Below are 23,434 nucleotides of genomic sequence, written 5' to 3' on the forward strand. Positions count from 1 at the left end.
GTGTGTGTGTGTGTGTGTGTGTGTGTGTGTGTGTGTGTGTGAAGAGATGGAGTGCTGGCTGATTTATGTGTGCTGCCTCTTCACTAAAGGTATCAGTCACACCACTGCAGCCTCCCGGCTCGCTGTTAATGGAAGCCACAGGGACTGACTGGTTTAATAGCAGGTTGTATCAGTCACACCACTGCAGCCTCCCGGCTGGCTGTTAATGGAAGCCACAGGGACTGACTGGTTTAATAGCAGGTTGTATCAGTCACACCACTGCAGCCTCCCGGCTGGCTGTTAATGGAAGCCACAGGGACTGACTGGTTTAATAGCAGGTTGTATCAGTCACACCACTGCAGCCTCCCGGCTGGCTGTTAATGGAAGCCACAGGGACTGACTGACTGTAGTGCACCATGTCTGGCTGCTTTAATAGCAGGTTGTATCAGTTCTGTGAGTGATAGCAGTAACAGTCCTGTAGATCATATATCAGTCTGACGGTAACAGTCCTGTAGATCATATATCAGTCTGACGGTAACAGTCCTGTAGATCATATATCAGTCTGACGGTAACAGTCCTGTAGATCATATATCAGTCTGACGGTAACAGTCCTGTAGATCATATATCAGTCTGACGGTAACAGTCCTGTAGGCACTCCGTTCATCCACCTCTGGCCTGCTCGCCTCCCTACCTCTGAGGAAGCACAGTTCCCGCTCAGCCCAGTCAAAACTGTTCGCTGCTCTGGCACCCCAATGGTGGAACAAGCTCCCTCACGACGCCAGGACAGCGGAGTCAATCACCACCTTCCGGAGACACCTGAAACCCCACCTCTTCAAGGAATACCTGGGATAGGATAAAGTAATCCTTCTAACCCCCCCCTTAAAAGATCCTGTAGATGCACTATTGTAAAGTGGTTGTTCCACTGGATATTATAGGTGAATGCACCAATTTGTAAGTCGCTCTGGATAAGAGCGTCTGCTCAATGACGAAAATGTAACATGTCCAATGTAGATCATATATCAGTCTGACGGTAACAGTCCTGTAGATCATATATCAGTCTGACGGTAACAGTCCTGTAGATCATATATCAGTCTGACGGTAACAGTCCTGTAGATCATATATCAGTCTGACGGTAACAGTCCTGTAGATCATATATCAGTCTGACGGTAACGGTCCTGTAGATCATATATCAGTCTGACGGTAACGGTCCTGTAGATCATATATCAGTCTGACGGTAACGGTCCTGTAGATCATATATCAGTCTGACGGTAACAGTCCTGTAGATCATATATCAGTCTGACGGTAACGGTCCTGTAGATCATATATCAGTCTGACGGTAACAGTCCTGTAGATCATATATCAGTCTGACGGTAACAGTCCTGTAGATCATATATCAGTCTGACGGTAACAGTCCTGTAGATCATATATCAGTCTGACGGTAACAGTCCTGTAGATCATATATCAGTCTGACGGTAACAGTCCTGTAGATCATATATCAGTCTGACGGTAACAGTCCTGTAGATCATATATCAGTCTGACGGTAACAGTCCTGTAGATCATATATCAGTCTGACGGTAACAGTCCTGTAGATCATATATCAGTCTGACGGTAACAGTCCTGTAGATCATATATCAGTCTGACGGTAACGGTCCTGTAGATCATATCAGTCTGACGGTAACAGTCCTGTAGATCATATATCAGTCTGACGGTAACAGTCCTGTAGATCATATATCAGTCTGACGGTAACAGTCCTGTAGATCATATATCAGTCTGACGGTAACAGTCCTGTAGATCATATATCAGTCTGACGGTAACGGTCCTGTAGATCATATCAGTCTGACGGTAACAGTCCTGTAGATCATATATCAGTCTGACGGTAACAGTCCTGTAGATCATATATCAGTCTGACGGTAACAGTCCTGTAGATCATATATCAGTCTGACGGTAACAGTCCTGTAGATCATATATCAGTCTGACGGTAACGGTCCTGTAGATCATATATCAGTCTGACGGTAACGGTCCTGTAGATCATATATCAGTCTGACGGTAACGGTCCTGTAGATCATATATCAGTCTGACGGTAACAGTCCTGTAGATCATATATCAGTCTGACGGTAACAGTCCTGTAGATCATATATCAGTCTGACGGTAACAGTCCTGTAGATCATATATCAGTCTGACGGTAACAGTCCTGTAGATCGTACCCTATCAGTCGACCTTGATAGAGTAAGGCACATTTTAAAACACGAAACGAATAGATTTCTGGACCGTGAGATACAGTGTGAGACGATGGTGTGAGACTGTGTAAAGCTGTTCCACTCCTCTCTCTGTTAGAACGGTGTGAGACTGTGTAAACCTGTTCCACACCTCTCTCTGTTAGAAGGGTGTGAGACTGTGTAAACCTGTTCCACACCTCTCTCTGTTAGAACGGTGTGAGACTGTGTAAAGCTGTTCCACTCCTCTCTCTGTTAGAACGGTGAGACTGTGTAAAGCTGTTCCACTCCTCTCTCTGTTAGAACGGTGTGAGACTGTGTAAAGCTGTTCCACACCTCTCTCTGTTAGAACGGTGTGAGACTGTGTAAAGCTGTTCCACTCCTCTCTCTGTTAGAACGGTGTGAGACTGTGTAAACCTGTTCCACTCCTCTCTCTGTTAGAACGGTGTGAGACTGTGTAAAGCTGTTCCACTCCTCTCTCTGTTAGAACGGTGTGAGACTGTGTAAACCTGTTCCACTCCTCTCTCTGTTAGAACGGTGTGAGACTGTGTAAAGCTGTTCCACTCCTCTCTCTGTTAGAACGGTGTGAGACTGTGTAAAGCTGTTCCACTCCTCTCTCTGTTAGAACGGTGTGAGACTGTGTAAAGCTGTTCCACACCTCTCTCTGTTAGAACGGTGTGAGATGAGACAGAAGATAGACCTGTATCTGTATGGGTTATTTTTGTGTGATGTTCCCCCCCAGATTGATGTGCTCCAGGCGGAGGTGTCTGCCCTGAAGACCTTGGTCCTGTCCACGTCCCCCACCTCCCCCTGTCACGACCTTCCTGGGGGCTCCAAGGCCCCCTTCAAGAAGGGCCACGGCCGCAACAAGAGTACCAGCAGCGCCATGCTGGGCAGCGGGCAGGACCTGAGTGCCACACAGCCCATCATACGAGACTGCAGAGAGGTAACACACACACGGACGTAACACACACACACACACACACACACACACACACACACACACACACACACACACACACACACACACACACACACACACACACACACACACACACACACACACACACACACATATTTCCCTCATTAAAATGCAAATCAATTAATAACATTTTTGACATGCGTTTTTCTGGATTTTTTTGTTGTTATTCTGTCTCTCACTGTTCAAATAAACCTACCATTAAAATGATAGACTGATCCTTTCTTTGTCAGTGGGCAAACGTACAAAATCAGCAGGGGATCAAATACTTTTTTCCCTCACTGTATGAGTTAAAGATGACAGAAACATGCCTCTGCAGACAGAACTACTGTATGTTTAGTTGCTGGGTATAGAATATCCAGGTCAACCGTAAGGAACCATGTGTTCTTTGTGTTAAACTGCCTATTTGGAAATGGAGTAGGTCTATAGATCCCAAAGGTTGCTGGTTCGAATCCCCGAGCAGACAAGTTAAAATCTGTCCTTCTGCCCCGGAACAAGGCAGTTAACCCACTTTTCCCCTGTAGGCCGTCATTGTAAGTAACAATTTGTTCTTAACTGACTTGCCTAGTTAAATACAGGTTCAAAATATGCAGTGGAGGCGAAAGCAGTTAATGACCATGACCTCAGTGTTCCTACTGTAGGTGACAGTGTTACAGTAAGTTTGAGACCTGCCCAGTGTGATATCATCAGAAATAATGCATGTCATGAATAGATTTTTCTACTGTAGGAGCTTTTTAGTCATGGTTTCTTTGGCCACTTTCCCTGTCTGCCCCTGTTACTGTTGACACCAGATTTCAGCCACACCTGTACATTGAAAAAGCTCACAGACCCTCTCTCTGTCTCTGTCTCTCCCTCCCGATATCTCTTTCTCTCCCCCGTCTCTCCCCTGCTCCCTCCCTTCCTCCCTCCCTGACTCTCTCTCATACGGTAATGTCTGTGGGTCAGTGAAACCTTACCCAGAGTTAAATCACATCCATCAGCCTTCTCCTTTACTGCTCTCTCCTCATCTTCTCTCTGCTGCTGAGGGCTAGGGGTATTATTCTACCTACCCCTCCTCTCCCTCCTCTCCTCTCCCCCCCCTCTCTCTCTCTCTCCCCCCCCCCTCCTCCTCTCCCCTCCTCTCCCTCTCCCCCCTTCCTCTCCCCTTCCTCTCTCTAGCTCTCTCCCTCTCCCCTTCCTCTCTCTAGCCCCCCCCCCCCCTCTCTCGCCTCTCCCCTTCCTCTCTCTAGCTCTCTCCCTCTCCCCTTCCTCTCTCTAGCTCTCTCCCTCTCCCCTTCCTCTCTCTAGCCCCCCCCCCCCCCCCTGCTCTCTCCCTCTCCCCTTCCTCTCTCTAGCTCTCTCTCTCCCCTTCCTCTCTCTAGCCCCCCCCCCCCCCTGCTCTCTCTCTCCCCTTCCTCTCTCTAGCCCCCTCCCCTCCTCTCTCTGCCCCTCTCTCCTCTCTCTCGCTCTCTGTCTCTGTCTGTCTCTCTCTGTCTGTCTCTCTCTCTGTCTCTCCATCCATCCACCCACCCACCCACCCTTCCTCTCTCGCTGTTTGCAGGGACCCTCATGAAGCTGGACTATTAGTAGTTATCATGCATGAATAGGAGTGAAACCGAGAGCTGTGAGCACTGTAATGCAGCAGGAATGAATCATCCATAACTATCTTCCTGGAGGAGGCTGAAGAGGGGATCTGGATGTGGTCTGTTGGTGTGTGTAAGTTATGTTGTTGAGCTATGTGTGTGACATTAAAGTGTCTACTTTGCTCCTCCTCCTCTTCCTCCACCCCTACTCTTCTTCCTCCACCCTCTACTCCTCTTCCTCCACCCCCTACTCCTCTTCCTCCACCCCCTACTCCTCTTCCTCCACCCCCTACTCCTCTTCCTCCACCCCTACTCCTCTTCCTCCACCCCCTACTCCTCTTCCTCCACCCCCTACTCCTCTTCATCCACCCCCTACTCCTCTTCATCCACCCCCTACTCCTCTTCATCCACCCCCTACTCCTCTTCATCCACCCCCTACTCCTCTTCATCCACTCCCTACTCCTCTTCCTCCACTCCCTACTCCTCTTCCTCCACCCCTACTCCTCTTCCTCCACCCCTACTCTTCTTCCTGCACCCCTACTCCTCTTCATCCACCCCCTACTCCTCTTCCTCCACCCCCTACTCCTCTTCCTCCACCCCTACTCTTCTTCCTCCACCCCCTACTCCTCTTCCTCCACCCCTACTCCTCTTCCTCCACCCCCTACTCCTCTTCCTCCACCCCCTACTCCTCTTCATCCACCCCCTACTCATCTTCATCCACCCCCTACTCCTCTTCCTCCACCCCCTACTCCTCTTCCTCCACCCCCTACTCCTCTTCATCCACCCCTACTCCTCTTCCTCCACCCTCTACTCTTCTTCCTCCACCCCCTACTCCTCTTCCTCCACCCCTACTCCTCTTCCTCCACCCCTACTCCTCTTCCTCCACCCCCTACTCCTCTTCCTCCACCCCCTACTCCTCTTCCTGCACCCTCTACTCCTCTTCCTCCACCCCTACTCCTCTTCCTCCACCCCTACTCTTCTTCCTGCACCCCTACTCCTCTTCCTCCACCCCCTACTCCTCTTCCTCCACCCCCTACTCCTCTTCCTCCACCCCTACTCCTCTTCATCCACCCCCTACTCCTCTTCCTCCACCCCCTACTCCTCTTCCTGCACCCCTACTCTTCTTCCTCCACCCCTACTCCTCTTCCTCCACCCCCTACTCTTCTTCCTCCACCCCCTACTCTTCTTCCTCCACCCCTACTCCTCTTCCTCCACCCCCTACTCCTCTTCCTCCACCCCCTACTCCTCTTCCTCCACCCCCTACTCCTCTTCCTCCACCCCCTACTCTTCTTCCTCCACCCCCTACTCCTCTTCCTGCACCCTCTACTCCTCTTCCTCCACCCCTACTCCTCTTCCTCCACCCCTACTCTTCTTCCTGCACCCCTACTCTTCTTCCTACTCCTCTTCCTGCACCCCTACTCTTCTTCCTCCACCCCTACTCCTCTTCCTCCACCCCCTACTCCTCTTCAGCTGGACAGTCTGCTGTTTAGTGAGTTTAAGTTGTGGAAGGAGGAGCCCAGTCTGGAGAGGAACAGCTCCTTCTTGGAGAGAGTCTACAGCGAGGACATCTACCCCTGTCTCACCTTCTCCAAGAGTGAGGTACACACCACACCACCTCCAGGAGTGAGGCACACACCACACCACCTCCAGGAGTGAGGTACACACCACACCACCTCCAGGAGTGAGGTACACACCACACCACCTCCAGGAGTGAGGCACACACCACACCACCTCCAGGAGTGAGGCACACACCACACCACCTCCAGGAGTGAGGCACACACCACACCACCTCCAGGAGTGAGGCACACACCACACCACCTCCAGGAGTGAGGTACACGCCACACCACCTCCAGGAGTGAGGCACACGCCACACCACCTCCAGGAGTGAGGCACACCACACCACCTCCAGGAGTGAGGCACACCCACACCACCTCCAGGAGTGAGGCACACGCCACACCACCTCCAGGAGTGAGGCACACGCCACACCCCTCCAGAGTGAGGCACACGCCACACCCCTCCAGGAGTGAGGCACACCCACACCCCTCCAGGAGTGAGGCACCCCACACCACCTCCAGGAGTGAGGCACACGCCACACCACCTCCAGGAGTGAGGCACACCCACACCACCTCCAGGAGTGAGGCACACACCACACCACCTCCAGGAGTGAGGCACACACCAGACCCCCTCCAGGAGTGAGGCACACGCCACACCTCCTCCAGGAGTGAGGCACACGCCACACCTCCTCCAGGAGTGAGGCACACGCCACACCACCTCCAGGAGTGAGGCACACGCCACACCACCTCCAGGAGTGAGGCACACGCCACACCACCTCCAGGAGTGAGGCACACGCCACACCCCCTCCAGGAGTGAGGCACACGCCACACCACCTCCAGGAGTGAGGCACACGCCACACCACCTCCAGGAGTGAGGCACACGCCACACCACCTCCAGGAGTGAGGCACACGCCACACCACCTCCAGGAGTGAGGCACAGTAATGCCCAGTGAAGGATGTATGATAGTTCATAAAGGCCTATTCTGTGTCCTGCATGTCATCAGCTCTATGATGAAGAAAACTCATTCAAAATCCTAAATGAATCTAGCTGTTAACATTGTTTTACAAAGTGCTCTCTGTTTTGTCTGGTTTCACCAAGTACCCTCTGGGCTTCCGTAGTGACCGGATGGACTCACCAGTCTGAACTTCTTTCACTCCTTTGTACCTGTGGTCGTATCCGTATTCCAGCAGGGAGCCAGTATAATGTCTGACTGGAGCTGTTATAACTGAGTATGTGTATTCCAGCAGGGAGCCAGTATAATGTCTGACTGGAGCTGTTATAACTGAGTCTGTGTATTCCGGCAGGGAGCCAGTATAATGTCTGACTGGAGCTGTTATAACTGAGTCTGTGTATTCCGGCAGGGAGCCAGTATAATGTCTGACTGGAGCTGTTATAACTGAGTCTGTGTATTCCGGCAGGGAGCCAGTATAATGTCTGACTGGAGCTGTTATAACTGAGTCTGTGTATTCCGGCAGGGAGCCAGTATAATGTCTGACTGGAGCTGTTATAACTGAGTCTGTGTATTCCGGCAGGGAGCCAGTATAATGTCTGACTGGAGCTGTTATAACTGAGTCTGTGTATTCCGGCAGGGAGCCAGTATAATGTCTGACTGGAGCTGTTATAACTGAGTCTGTGTATTCCGGCAGGGAGCCAGTATAATGTCTGACTGGAGCTGTTATAACTGAGTCTGTGTATTCCGGCAGGGAGCCAGTATAATGTCTGACTGGAGCTGTTATAACTGAGTCTGTGTATTCCGGCAGGGAGCCAGTATAATGTCTGACTGGAGCTGTTATAACTGAGTCTGTGTATTCCGGCAGGGAGCCAGTATAATGTCTGACTGGAGCTGTTATAACTGAGTCTGTGTATTCCGGCAGGGAGCCAGTATAATGTCTGACTGGAGCTGTTATAACTGAGTCTGTGTATTCCGGCAGGGAGCCAGTATAATGTCTGACTGGAGCTGTTATAACTGAGTCTGTGTATTCCGGCAGGGAGCCAGTATAATGTCTGACTGGAGCTGTTATAACTGAGTCTGTGTATTCCAGCAGGGAGCCAGTATAATGTCTGACTGGAGCTGTTATAACTGAGTCTGTGTATTCCGGCAGGGAGCCAGTATAATGTCTGACTGGAGCTGTTATAACTGAGTCTGTGTATTCCGGCAGGGAGCCAGTATAATGTCTGACTGGAGCTGTTATAACTGAGTCTGTGTATTCCGGCAGGGAGCCAGTATAATGTCTGACTGGAGCTGTTATAACTGAGTCTGTGTATTCCGGCAGGGAGCCAGTATAATGTCTGACTGGAGCTGTTATAACTGAGTCTGTGTATTCCGGCAGGGAGCCAGTATAATGTCTGACTGGAGCTGTTATAACTGAGTCTGTGTATTCCGGCAGGGAGCCAGTATAATGTCTGACTGGAGCTGTTATAACTGAGTCTGTGTATTCCGGCAGGGAGCCAGTATAATGTCTGACTGGAGCTGTTATAACTGAGTCTGTGTATTCCGGCAGGGAGCCAGTATAATGTCTGACTGGAGCTGTTATAACTGAGTCTGTGTATTCCGGCAGGGAGCCAGTATAATGTCTGACTGGAGCTGTTATAACTGAGTCTGTGTATTCCGGCAGGGAGCCAGTATAATGTCTGACTGGAGCTGTTATAACTGAGTCTGTGTATTCCAGCAGGGAGCCAGTATAATGTCTGACTGGAGCTGTTATAACTGAGTCTGTGTATTCCGGCAGGGAGCCAGTATAATGTCTGACTGGAGCTGTTATAACTGAGTCTGTGTATTCCGGCAGGGAGCCAGTATAATGTCTGACTGGAGCTGTTATAACTGAGTCTGTGTATTCCGGCAGGGAGCCAGTATAATGTCTGACTGGAGCTGTTATAACTGAGTCTGTGTATTCCGGCAGGGAGCCAGTATAATGTCTGACTGGAGCTGTTATAACTGAGTCTGTGTATTCCGGCAGGGAGCCAGTATAATGTCTGACTGGAGCTGTTATAACTGAGTCTGTGTATTCCGGCAGGGAGCCAGTATAATGTCTGACTGGAGCTGTTATAACTGAGTCTGTGTATTCCAGCAGGGAGCCAGTATAATGTCTGACTGGAGCTGTTATAACTGAGTCTGTGTATTCCGGCAGGGAGCCAGTATAATGTCTGACTGGAGCTGTTATAACTGAGTCTGTGTATTCCAGCAGGGAGCCAGTATAATGTCTGACTGGAGCTGTTATAACTGAGTCTGTGTATTCCGGCAGGGAGCCAGTATAATGTCTGACTGGAGCTGTTATAACTGAGTCTGTGTATTCCAGCAGGGAGCCAGTATAATGTCTGACTGGAGCTGTTATAACTGAGTCTGTGTATTCCAGCAGGGAGCCAGTATAATGTCTGACTGGAGCTGTTATAACTGAGTCTGTGTATTCCGGCAGGGAGCCAGTATAATGTCTGACTGGAGCTGTTATAACTGAGTCTGTGTATTCCAGCAGGGAGCCAGTATAATGTCTGACTGGAGCTGTTATAACTGAGTCTGTGTATTCCGGCAGGGAGCCAGTATAATGTCTGACTGGAGCTGTTATAACTGAGTCTGTGTATTCCGGCAGGGAGCCAGTATAATGTCTGACTGGAGCTGTTATAACTGAGTCTGTGTATTCCGGCAGGGAGCCAGTATAATGTCTGACTGGAGCTGTTATAACTGAGTCTGTGTATTCCAGCAGGGAGCCAGTATAATGTCTGACTGGAGCTGTTATAACTGAGTCTGTGTATTCCAGCAGGGAGCCAGTATAATGTCTGACTGGAGCTGTTATAACTGAGTCTGTGTATTCCAGCAGGGAGACAGTATAATGTCTGACTCGAGCTGTTATAACTGAGTCTGTGTATTCCAGCAGGGAGCCAGTATAATGTCTGACTGGAGCTGTTATAACTGAGTCTGTGTATTCCAGCAGGGAGCCAGTATAATGTCTGACTGGAGCTGTTATAACTGAGTCTGTGTATTCCAGCAGGGAGCCAGTATAATGTCTGACTGGAGCTGTTATAACTGAGTCTGTGTATTCCAGCAGGGAGCCAGTATAATGTCTGACTGGAGCTGTTATAACTGAGTCTGCTATTAGATGATGGTGTCCTCTATCACCAGAACTAACAGCTGCCTCTCGTGTTATCATTAGTATTCTGTACTAGTGTTGTCACCATACCACCATTTGAACTTTCAACCCAATACCAGCTTTACTATCACGATACTCTATTGCATCACAATACTTGATACCAAAACTATAGCACACAAAGAAAAGGTGTATTAGCCAAAGTTACAGAATGGCACTTGATCCAGACAGGTAAACTCAGCTTTTGAGTTCAATATCGTTACATTTGAAATGTTTTACGTCAACATTTTTCGGAGGACAGCCTTGTATGTAGTAATGAATAAATGATACAATCATACAATCAATTAGACTTTTACCAATCTGACTCCATAACAACATAATGCTAATCATTTATTTGAATGGTACATCTCTATTGGTTAACTGGGTAAATCAAGACGTAACCTAGGTCTATTTACGATACAGGTGAATGCATATTATTCAATAGGAGTGTGTGTATTGATTGAGTTATTCAGCTTGTTTTGGCTGATTTCATGAGGCTACAGATGACAAACAATCCCTTCCATTTAGGACTTATTGGCAACTGCTAAGAGAACATATTTTATTGTACTGATTAACAACATTTGCATAGAAAAATGCAATCTCTTCTTTATAGCGCTGTCTCTTTAATAAATGAGTGTAATTTGTGAGGCAGAATGTGGCTGTGGAAACCAGGAGGCAAAGGAGGGAATTTAGATTGTGGTGCTGCGAGGGAGACTAAGTCAATTAATAACGTTTTTGGTGACAATCAGCTTTGAAATCAGCGTATTTTGCATTATGGCTTGGATGTTATCACAAAGTACTAGGGTAGTGAATTCAGCTGTAGTCTAGTAAGGAAAGTTAGCCTACATTTAAACCTGGAAGCTACCGGTATTGTCCTGCATTGTAAATGTTTTCTGGCCTGTATGGACATTGTTTTGCGAACCGTAATGAACAATTTTATTACGGTCTGTGTGGCATTATTCAAGCGTGTCAGTGTCTGTGCAGCATGAGTGGGGACTGTGAAGCTAATGCAGCCCAGAACAGTCTAAAAAGTACAGAAGTTTCGGTATACCCTGCAACACTATTCTGTACTCTGAATAGACTGATCTGTTACACTGTCCTCTTGTGGCAGAATAGAGGTACTAAGAGTTGAGAAAAACTGACACTTACTGAAAGAAGTATTTAGAAATGTTGAATAAAACTAGAAGTAACTGAAGCGGTACTGTCTATACATATACTGTACTTTCACCCTGACCCCTAACATCTGACCTCATCTTGGAGGCTGTGGACTTACGGTGGGCTTCCTGCCTTAGAGCACTTTCAACCTGACCTCTAACCTCTCCTGTAGCTGGGGTCGGCCATCTTGGAGGCAGTGGAGAGGAACACGCTCAGTGTGGAGCCGGTGGGCTTCCAGACGCTGCCTGTCGTCAAGGCCTCTGCTGTGGAGTGTGGAGGACCAAAGTGAGTACACTACAACTACCCCAGTTAACACTCTGACGACTACCCCAGTTAACACGCTGACGACTACCCCAGCTAACACGCTGACGACTACCCCAGCTAACTCGCTGACGACTACCCCAGTTAACACGCTGACGACTACCCCAGTTAACACGCTGACGACTACCCCAGCTCACACGCTGACGACTACCCCAGCTCACACGCTGACGACTACCCCAGCTCACACGCTGACGACTACCCCAGCTCACACGCTGACGACTACCCCAGCTCACACGCTGACGACTACCCCAGCTCACACGCTGACGACTACCCCAGCTCACACGCTGACAACTAGCCCAGCTCACACGCTGACGACTAGCCCAGCTAACGACTACCCCAGCTAACACGCAAACGACTACCCCAGCAAACGACTACCCCAGCTAACACGCAAACGACTACCCCAGCAAACGACTACCCCAGCTAACACACTAACGACTACCCCAGCTAACACACTAACGACTACCCCAGCTAACACACTAACGACTACCCCAGCTAACCTCTATGGGCTACCTACTCAACAGCCAGTTGAATCCTGTGGCGCGTTATTCAAATCCTTAGATATGCTATTACTTCAATTTTTCAAAAATATGACTATTTTACACCATTTTAAAGATAAGACTCTCGTTAATCTAACCACACTGTCCGATTTCAAAAAGGCTTTACAACGAAAGCAAAACATTAGATTATGTCAGCAGACTACCCAGCCAGAAATAATCAGACACCCATTTTTCAAGCTAGCATATAATGTCACATAAACCCAAACCACAGCTAAATGCAGAACTAACCTTTGATGATCTTCATCAGATGACAATCTTAGGACATTATGTTATACAATACATGCATGTTTTGTTCAATCAAGTTCATATTTATATCAAAAACCAGCTTTTTACATTTGCATGTGACTAGCATGTGACTAGCATTCCCACCGAACACTGCCGGTGAATTTACTAAATTACTCACGATAAACGTTCACAAAAAGCATAACAATTATTTTAAGAATTATAGATACAGAACTCCTCTATGCACTCGATATGTCCGATTTTAAAATAGCTTTTTCATGAAAGCACATTTTGCAATATTCTCAGTAGATAGCCCGGCATCACAGGGCTAGCTATTTAGACACCCAGCAGGTTTAGCACTCATCAAAGTCAGATTTACTATAAGAAAAATGTTCTTACCTTTGTTGTCTTCGTCAGAATGCACTCCCAGGACTTCTACTTCAATAACAAATGTTGGTTTGGTCCAAAATAATCCATCGTTATATCCAAACAGCGGCGTTTTGTTCGTGCGTTCTAGACACTATCCTAAAGGCTAAATAAGGGTGACGAGCATGGCGCAATTCGTGACAAAAAAATTCTAAATATTCCATTACAATATTTCGAAGCATGTCAACCGCTGTTTAAAATCAATTTTTATGCCATTTTTCTCATAAAAAAGCGATAATATTCCGACGGGGAATCTGCGTTTAGATAAACAGACAAAGGAAAACAAACCATTCGGTCGAAGCGGGCACGCGCCTAAGCCCATAGTACTCTGAGTGGCCACTTGCCAAAAGCGATAAAGTGTTTCAGCCAGAGCCTGCCTCGATATCGTTCAACATTTTTCCGGGCTCTGAGACCCTATGGAAGACGTAGGAAGTGTCACGTTATTGCACAGATCCTGAGTCTTCAATAAAAAGAGCCAAGATGAAACACTACTTCTCAGACAGGCCACTTCCTGCTTGAAATCTTCTCAGGTTTTGGCCTGCCATAGGAGTTCTGTTATACTCACAGACACCATTCAAACAGTTTTAGAAACTTTAGGGTGTTTTCTATCCAAAGCCAATAATTATATGCATATTCTAGTTACTGGGCAGGTGTAGTAACCAGATTAAATCGGGTACGTTTTTTTATCCAGCCGTGCAAATACTGCCCCCTATCCCCAACAGGCTAACACACCAACGACTACCCCAGCTAACACACCAATGACTACCCCAGCTAACACACTAACGACTACCCCAGCTAACACACTAACGACTACCCCAGCTAACACACTAATGACTACCCCAGCTAACACACTAATGACTACCCCAGCTAACACACTAACGACTACCCCAGCTAACACACTAACGACTACCCCAGCTAACACACTAACGACTACCCCAGCTAACACACTAACGACTACCCCAGCTAACACACTAACGACTACCCCAGCTAACACACTAACGACTACCCCAGCTAACACACTAACGACTACCCCAGCTAACACACTAGCGACTACCGCTGCTCATGGTTTACAAAAATTCAGGGTGCAGGGTTTGTAGTGAGTAGGCTGGTACTACTACTACTACTACTACTACTACTACTACTACTACTATAGACAGACAGATGAAAGATGTGCAATTCTCTGCAAAGTTGACAGGAATTATCAGTAACCATCATACAGTTGTCTATATCATTCATTCACCCTACCGTTTTCTCTTCAGCTCTTCATTTTGTTCACTGCTATTTTCTGTATGTGCCTCAGTCACATTCTAACATGTTCCTCCACTGTTCCCTCTGTTTAATATGCCTCACATTCTAACATGTTCCTCCACTGTTCTCCATGTTCCCTCTGTTTAATATGCCTCACATTCTAACATGTTCCTCCACTGTTCCCTCTGTTTAATATGTCTTACATTCTAACATGTTCCTCCACTGTTCTCCATGTTCCCTCTGTTTAATATGCCTCACATTCTAACATGTTCCTCCACTGTTCTCCATGTTCCCTCTGTTTAATATGCCTCACATTCTAACATGTTCCTCCACTGTTCTCCATGTTCCCTCTGTTTAATATGTCTCACATTCTAACATGTTCCTCCACTGTTCTCCATGTTCCCTCTGTTTAATATGCCTCACATTCTAACATGTTCCTCCACTGTTCCCTCTGTTTAATATGTCTCACATTCTAACATGTTCCTCCACTGTTCTCCATGTTCCCTCTGTTTAATATGCCTCACATTCTAACATGTTCCTCCACTGTTCCCTCTGTTTAATATGCCTCACATTCTAACATGTTCCTCCACTGTTCTCCATGTTCCCTCTGTTTAATATGCCTCACATTCTAACATGTTCCTCCATGTTCCCTCTGTTTAATATGCCTCACATTCTAACATGTTCCTCCACTGTTCTCCATGTTCCCTCTGTTTAATATGCCTCACATTCTAACATGTTCCTCCACTGTTCCCTCTGTTTAATATGCCTCACATTCTAACATGTTCCTCCATGTTCCCTCTGTTTAATATGCCTCACATTCTAACATGTTCCTCCACTGTTCTCCATGTTCCCTCTGTTTAATATGCCTCACATTCTAACATGTTCCTCCACTGTTCCCTCTGTTTAATATGCCTCACATTCTAACATGTTCCTCCACTGTTCCCTCTGTTTAATATGCCTCACATTCTAACATGTTCCTCCACTGTTCTCCATGTTCCCTCTGTTTAATATGTCTCACATTCTAACATGTTCCTCCACTGTTCCCTCTGTTTAATATGCCTCACATTCTAACATGTTCCTCCACTGTTCCCTCTGTTTAATATGCCTCACATTCTAACATGTTCCTCCACTGTTCCCTCTGTTTAATATGCCTCACATTCTAACATGTTCCTCCACTGTTCTCCATGTTCCCTCTGTTTAATATGCCTCACATTCTAACATGTTCCTCCAATGTTCTCCATGTTCCCTCTGTTTAATATGCCTCACATTCTAACATGTTCCTCCACTGTTCCCTCTGTTTAATATGCCTCACATTCTAACATGTTCCTCCACTGTTCTCCATGTTCCCTCTGTTTAATATGCCTCACATTCTAACATGTTCCTCCACTGTTCTCCATGTTCCCTCTGTTTAATATGCCTCACATTCTAACATGTTCCTCCATGTTCCCTCTGTTTAATATGCCTCACATTCTAACATGTTCCTCCACTGTTCCCTCTGTTTAATATGCCTCACATTCTAACATGTTCCTCCACTGTTCTCCATGTTCCCTCTGTTTAATATGCCTCACATTCTAACATGTTCCTCCACTGTTCTCCATGTTCCCTCTGTTTAATATGCCTCACATTCTAACATGTTCCTCCACTGTTCTCCATGTTCCCTCTGTTTAATATGCCTCACATTCTAACATGTTCCTCCACTGTTCTCCATGTTCCCTCTGTTTAATATGCCTCACATTCTAACATGTTCCTCCACTGTTCTCCATGTTCCCTCTGTTTAATATGCCTCACATTCTAACATGTTCCTCCACTGTTCTCCATGTTCCCTCTGTTTAATATGCCTCACATTCTAACATGTTCCTCCACTGTTCCCTCTGTTTAATATGCCTCACATTCTAACATGTTCCTCCACTGTTCTCCATGTTCCCTCTGTTTAATATGCCTCACATTCTAACATGTTCCTCCACTGTTCTCCATGTTCCCTCTGTTTAATATGCCTCACATTCTAACATGTTCCTCCACTGTTCTCCATGTTCCCTCTGTTTAATATGCCTCACATTCTAACATGTTCCTCCAATGTTCTCCATGTTCCCTCTGTTTAATATGCCTCACATTCTAACATGTTCCTCCACTGTTCCCTCTGTTTAATATGCCTCACATTCTAACATGTTCCTCCACTGTTCCCTCTGTTTAATATGCCTCACATTCTAACATGTTCCTCCACTGTTCTCCATGTTCCCTCTGTTTAATATGCCTCACATTCTAACATGTTCCTCCACTGTTCCCTCTGTTTAATATGCCTCACATTCTAACATGTTCCTCCACTGTTCTCCATGTTCCCTCTGTTTAATATGCCTCACATTCTAACATGTTCCTCCACTGTTCCCTCTGTTTAATATGCCTCACATTCTAACATGTTCCTCCACTGTTCCCTCTGTTTAATATGCCTCACATTCTAACATGTTCCTCCACTGTTCTCCATGTTCCCTCTGTTTAATATGCCTCACATTCTAACATGTTCCTCCACTGTTCTCCATGTTCCCTCTGTTTAATATGCCTCACATTCTAACCACATGCTCCTCGACTTACACTACATGACCAAAAGTATGTGGACACCTGCTAGTCGAACGTCTCATTCCAAAATCATAGGCATTAATATGTAGGTGAACCCCCCCCCCCCCCCCCCATTGCTGCTCTAACAGCCTCCACTCTTCTGGCAAGGCTTTCCACTAGATGTTGGAACATTGCTGCTATAACAGCCTCCACTCTTCTGGGAAGGCTTTCCACTAGATGTTGGAACATTGCTGCTATAACAGCCTCCACTCTTCTGGGAAGGCTTTCCACTAGATGTTGGAACATTGCTGCTATAACAGCATCCACTCTTCTGGGAAGTCTTTCCACTAGATGATAGAACATTGCTGCTATAACAGCCTCCACTCTTCTGGGAAGTCTTTCCACTAGATGTTGGAACATTGCTGCTATAACAGCCTCCACTCTTCTGGGAAGGCTTTCCACTAGATGTTGGAACATTGCTGCTATAACAGTCTCCACTCTTCTGGGAAGGCTTTCCACTAGATGTTGGAACATTGCTATGGGGGACTTTCATTCAGCAACAAGAGCGTTAGTGAGGTCGGGCACTGATGTTGGGCGATTAGGCCTGACTCGCAGTCGGCTTTCCAATTCATCCCAAAGGTGTTTGATGGGGTTGAGGTCAGGACTCTGTGCAGGCCAGTCAAGTTCTTCCACACCGATCTCGACAAACTATTTCTGTATGTACCTCTCTTTGTGCACGGGGGCATTGTTATGCTGAAACAGGAAAGAGCACTATGCATTCAGGCATTGCACATTTTGGGCTTGTGTGCGGCTGCTCGACCATGGAAACCCATTTCATGAAGCTCCTGACGAACAGTTCTTGTGATGATGTTGCTTCCAGAGGCAGTTTGGAATTCGGTAGAGAGTGATGCACCCAAGGACAGACTTTTTTTTTTACGCGCTACCCACTTCAGCTCTCGACGGTCCCTTTCTTGTGAGCTGGTGTGGCCTACCACTGTGTTTCTCCTAAACGTTTCCACTTCACAATAACAGCACTTACAGTTGACCTGGCCAGCTCTAGCAGGGCAGACATTTGACGAATTGACTTGTTGAAAAGGTGGCATCCTATGACTGTGCCACTTTGAAAGTCACTGAGCTCTTCAGTAAGGCCATTCTACTACCAATGTTTGTCTATGGAGATTGCATGGCGGTGTGCTCAGTTTTCTACACCTGTCAGCAACGGGTGTGGTTGAAATAGCTGAATCCACTGATTTTAAGGGGTGTCCACATACACTATATATAGAAAAGTATCGCTGTGTTTAATATGCTCTCCTTCTTCTCTGTCTACAATATGACTCAGTAATCATCTCTCTAGGATCCTAGGGGGGGATTACAATGTACTGAAACTGCTATCCTCCTTCCTCACCCAACCGTGACCAATCAGAATCCACCGCTGACAATTTACTTCCTGATAATGTCTCTGGCCTTGGTTAGAATATTGGGTGGATTAAAGGAGATTATTTGTTCAAGTTGGGAGGAAGCAGAGAGAATTGGGGGAATGATGTTTTTGTTCTCAGTGGTTCACTGTCTGTGTGAGGGGAATACAATGTGTTTACCCAAAGACCTCATTCATTCTGATTCCACCCTGCTCTCTCACCATTTCTTTCATTCTTCCTCAATATGTCTCTCCCCCTCACTGTGTGTCTCTCCCCCTCACTGTGTGTCTGTCTCTCCCCCTCACTGTGTGTCTCTCCCCCTCACTGTGTGTCTCTCCCCCTCACTGTGTGTCTGTCTCTCCCCCTCACTCTGTGTGTCTCTCTCCCCCTCACTCTGTGTGTCTCTCTCCCCCTCACTCTGTGTGTGTCTCTCCCCCTCACTCTGTGTGTGTCTCTCCCCCTCACTCTGTGTGTGTCTCTCCCCCTCACTCTGTGTGTGTCTCTCCCCCTCACTCTGTGTGTGTCTCTCCCCCTCACTCTGTGTGTGTCTCTCCCCCTCACTCTGTGTGTGTCTCTCCCCCTCACTCTGTGTGTGTCTCTCTCTCTGTCTCTGTGTGTGTCTCTCCCCCTCACTCTGTGTGTCTCTCCCCCTCACTCTGTGTGTGTCTCTCTCTCTGTCTCTGTGTGTCTCTCCCCCTCACTCTGTGTGTGTCTCTCCCCCTCACTCTGTGTGTGTCTCTCTCTCTGTCTGTGTGTGTCTCTCCCCCTCACTCTGTGTGTGTCTCTCCCCCTCACTCTGTGTGTGTCTCTCCCCCTCACTCTGTGTGTGTCTCTCCCCCTCACTCTGTGTGTGTCTCTCTCTCTGTCTCTGTGTGTGTCTCTCCCCCTCACTCTGTGTGTGTCTCTCCCCCTCACTCTGTGTGTGTCTCTCTCTCTGTCTCTGTGTGTGTCTCTCCCCCTCACTCTGTGTGTGTCTCTCCCCCTCACTCTGTGTGTGTCTCTCCCCCTCACTCTGTGTGTGTCTCTCTCTCTGTCTCTGTGTGTGTCTCTCCCCCTCACTCTGTGTGTCTCTCCCCCTCACTCTGTGTGTGTCTCTCTCTCTGTCTCTGTGTGTCTCTCCCCCTCACTCTGTGTGTGTCTCTCCCCCTCACTCTGTGTGTGTCTCTCTCTCTGTCTGTGTGTGTCTCTCCCCCTCACTCTGTGTGTGTCTCTCCCCCTCACTCTGTGTGTGTCTCTCCCCCTCACTCTGTGTGTGTCTCTCCCCCTCACTCTGTGTGTGTCTCTCTCTCTGTCTCTGTGTGTGTCTCTCCCCCTCACTCTGTGTGTGTCTCTCCCCCTCACTCTGTGTGTGTCTCTCTCTCTGTCTCTGTGTGTGTCTCTCCCCCTCACTCTGTGTGTGTCTCTCCCCTCACTCTGTGTGTGTCTCTCCCCTCACTCTGTGTGTGTCTCTCCCCCTCACTCTGTGTGTGTCTCTCCCCCTCACTCTGTGTGTGTCTCTCCCCCTCACTCTGTGTGTGTCTCTCCCCCTCACTCTGTGTGTGTCTCTCCCCTCACTCTGTGTGTGTCTCTCTCCCCCTCACTCTGTGTGTGTCTCTCCCCTCACTCTGTGTGTGTCTCTCCCCCTCACTCTGTGTGTGTCTCTCCCCCTCACTCTGTGTGTGTCTCTCCCCCTCACTCTGTGTGTGTCTCTCTCTCTGTCTCTGTGTGTGTCTCTCCCCCTCACTCTGTGTGTGTCTCTCCCCCTCACTCTGTGTGTGTCTCTCCCCCTCACTCTGTGTGTGTCTCTCTCTCTGTCTCTGTGTGTGTCTCTCCCCCTCACTCTGTGTGTGTCTCTCCCCTCACTCTGTGTGTGTCTCTCCCCTCACTCTGTGTGTGTCTCTCCCCTCACTCTGTGTGTGTCTCTCCCCCTCACTCTGTGTGTGTCTCTCCCCCTCACTCTGTGTGTGTCTCTCCCCCTCACTCTGTGTGTGTCTCTCCCCTCACTCTGTGTGTGTCTCTCTCCCCCTCACTCTGTGTGTGTCTCTCCCCTCACTCTGTGTGTGTCTCTCCCCTCACTCTGTGTGTGTCTCTCCCCCTCACTCTGTGTGTGTCTCTCCCCCTCACTCTGTGTGTGTCTCTCCCCTCACTCTGTGTGTCTCTCCCCCTCACTCTGTGTGTCTCTCTCTGTGTCTCCAGCATGCTTCTCTTCTAGCTCTGTTCAGTAGTATTTTCCTGACTGCCTTCTTTTTCATAATTTCTCCATTTCTTTTCTTTTCTGTTATTTCTCTCTGTCGTTCACACGGGTGGTTGAAGGCCTGAGGTAGTCATGTCAATTCTCACTTTCCCTCCCTCCCTCCCTCCCTCCCTCCCTCCCTCCCTCCCTCCCTCCCTCCCTCCCTCCCTCCCTCCCTCCCTCCCTCCCCACCCACTCCTTTTCTTCCATCTGCACTGTTTTCTCTCCCTCCCTCCCTCCCTCCCTCCCTCCCTCCCTCCCTCCCTCCCTCCCTCCCTCCCTCCCTCCCTCCCCACCCACTCCTTTTCTTCCATCTGCACTGTTTTCTCTCCATCCCTCCCTCCCTCCCTCCCTCCCTCCCTCCTCACCCACTCCTTTCCTTCCATCTGCACTGTTTTGTCTCTCCTCCATCCCTCTTTCCATTCCTTAAACATGAGCAGTCCAGTTAGGCTGGCTAGGCCTAGTCTTTCAACGTGCTGTTATGTTGAGCATTAGATGATTAGACATTCATCTGTTTTCAGGGTAATACTGGACCTCTTTCTTACCACTATCTCTCTGTTTCTTGTCTCTCCTCACAGAAAGTGTGCCCTTAGTGGCCAGACCAAAACCTGCAAGCACAGAATCAAGTTTGGTGATTCCAGCAACTATTACTACGTGTCTCCTTTCTGTCGTTATCGGGTGAGTTTTACCAGGTCTACAGCACTCTCATTTATCAACCTGTAATTCACTACGACGTCTACAGCACTCTCATTTATCAACCTGTAATTCACTACGACGTCTACAGCACTCTCATTTATCAACCTGTAATTCACTACGACGTCTACAGCACTCTCATTTATCAGCCTGTAATTCACTACGACGTCTACAGCACTCTCATTTATCAACTTGTAATTCACTACGACGTCTACAGCACTCTCATTTATCAGCCTGTAATCCCCTACGACGTCTACAGCACTCTCATTTATCAACCTGTAATTCACTACGACGTCTACAGCACTCTCATTTATCAACCTGTAATTCACTACGACGTCTACAGCACTCTCATTTATCAACCTGTAATTCACTACGACGTCTACAGCACTCTCATTTATCAGCCTGTAATTCACTACGACGTCTACAGCACTCTCATTTATCAACCTGTAATTCACTACGACGTCTACAGCACTCTCATTTATCGGCCTGTAATCCCCTACGACGTCTACAGCACTCTCATTTATCAACCTGTAATTCACTACGACGTCTACAGCACTCTCATTTATCAACCTGTAATTCACTACGACGTCTACAGCACTCTCATTTATCAACCTGTAATTCACTACGACGTCTACAGCACTCTCATTTATCAGCCTGTAATCCCCTACGACGTCTACAGCACTCTCATTTATCAGCCTGTAATCCCCTACGACGTCTACAGCACTCTCATTTATCAACCTGTAATTCACTACGACGTCTACAGCACTCTCATTTATCAGCCTGTAATCCCCTACGACGTCTACAGCACTCTCATTTATCAGCCTGACATCCCTACGACGTCTACAGCACTCTCATTTGTCAGCCTGTAATCCCCTACGACATCTACAGCACTCTCATTTATCAGCCTGTAATTCACTACGACGTCTACAGCACTCTCATTTATCAGCCTGTAATTCACTACGACGTCTACAGCACTCTCATTTATCAGCCTGTAATCCCCTACGACGTCTACAGCACTCTCATTTATCAGCCTGTAATTCACTACGACGTCTACAGCACTCTCATTTATCAGCCTGTAATTCACTACGACGTCTACAGCACTCTCATTTATCAGCCTGTAATTCACTACGACGTCTACTTCACTCTCATTTATCAGCCTGTAATCCCCTACGACATCTACAGCACTCTCATTTATCAACCTGTAATCCCCTACGACGTCTACAGCACTCTCATTTATCAGCCTGTAATCCCCTACGACGTCTACAGCACTCTCATTTATCAACCTGTAATCCCCTACGACGTCTACAGCACTCTCATTTATCAGCCTGTAATTCACTACGACGTCTACAGCACTCTCATTTATCAGCCTGTAATCCCCTACGACGTCTACAGCACTCTCATTTATCAGCCTGTAATTCACTACGACATCTACAGCACTCTCATTTATCAGCCTGTAATCCCCTACGACGTCTACAGCACTCTCATTTATCAGCCTGTAATTCACTACGACGTCTACAGCACTCTCATTTATGAACTTGTAATCCCCTACGACGTCTACAGCACTCTCATTTATCAACCTGTAATCCCCTACGACGTCTACAGCACTCTCATTTATCAGCCTGTAATTCACTACGACATCTACAGCACTCTCATTTATCAACCTGTAATCCCCTACGACGTCTACAGCACTCTCATTTATCAGCCTGTAATCCCCTACGACGTCTACAGCACTCTCATTTATCAACCTGTAATCCCCTACGACGTCTACAGCACTCTCATTTATCAGCCTGTAATTCACTACGACGTCTACAGCACTCTCATTTATCAGCCTGTAATTCACTACGACGTCTACAGCACTCTCATTTATGAACTTGTAATTCCCTGCATGAGAAAAGGATTTCAGTCCACCATCTAATGTTTCACCAGTCTAGACATTTAACCTTGATCTCTCTCTCTCCAGATCACGTCAGTTTGTAACTTCTTTACCTATATCCGCTACATCCACCAAGGGCTGGTCAAGCTGCAGGACGGTGAGATCAGCTAGCAGTGCATTTCCTGTAATGCTGCAGCCATGTTGTTTTGCCTACAGTCACATGTGAATGCACTTTATCTTTAGTGGTTTTAGCTAATGTGAAGCATTGGATGGATCCATGGATGGATCCATGGATGGATGTGTTAGCAGAAACCACAGTACATGGCCACATGCATAAGTCATGTAGAGTAGTGTGTC

General features: G+C 47.6%; 1 protein-coding gene across 3 annotated transcripts in view; it reads left to right on the plus strand.

Moving 5' to 3' along the window:
• LOC123743807 (rab-3A-interacting protein) overlaps window positions 1-23,434 on the plus strand; it is a 110,354-nt gene that overhangs the window by 52,505 nt on the left and 34,415 nt on the right. For all 3 annotated transcript variants that reach the window (XM_082977989.1, XM_082977991.1, XM_082977990.1), the window contains 5 exons: window positions 2,935-3,138; window positions 6,204-6,332; window positions 11,733-11,845; window positions 21,090-21,189; window positions 23,165-23,234. In XM_082977989.1, coding sequence (XP_082834115.1) covers window positions 2,935-3,138; window positions 6,204-6,332; window positions 11,733-11,845; window positions 21,090-21,189; window positions 23,165-23,234 — 616 coding nt within the window. The remainder of the gene's footprint in view (window positions 1-2,934; window positions 3,139-6,203; window positions 6,333-11,732; window positions 11,846-21,089; window positions 21,190-23,164; window positions 23,235-23,434) is intronic.

This window comes from Salmo salar, chromosome 07 (assembly GCF_965601325.2).
Source record: "Salmo salar chromosome 07, fSalSal1, whole genome shotgun sequence".
Taxonomy (NCBI): domain Eukaryota; kingdom Metazoa; phylum Chordata; class Actinopteri; order Salmoniformes; family Salmonidae; genus Salmo; species Salmo salar.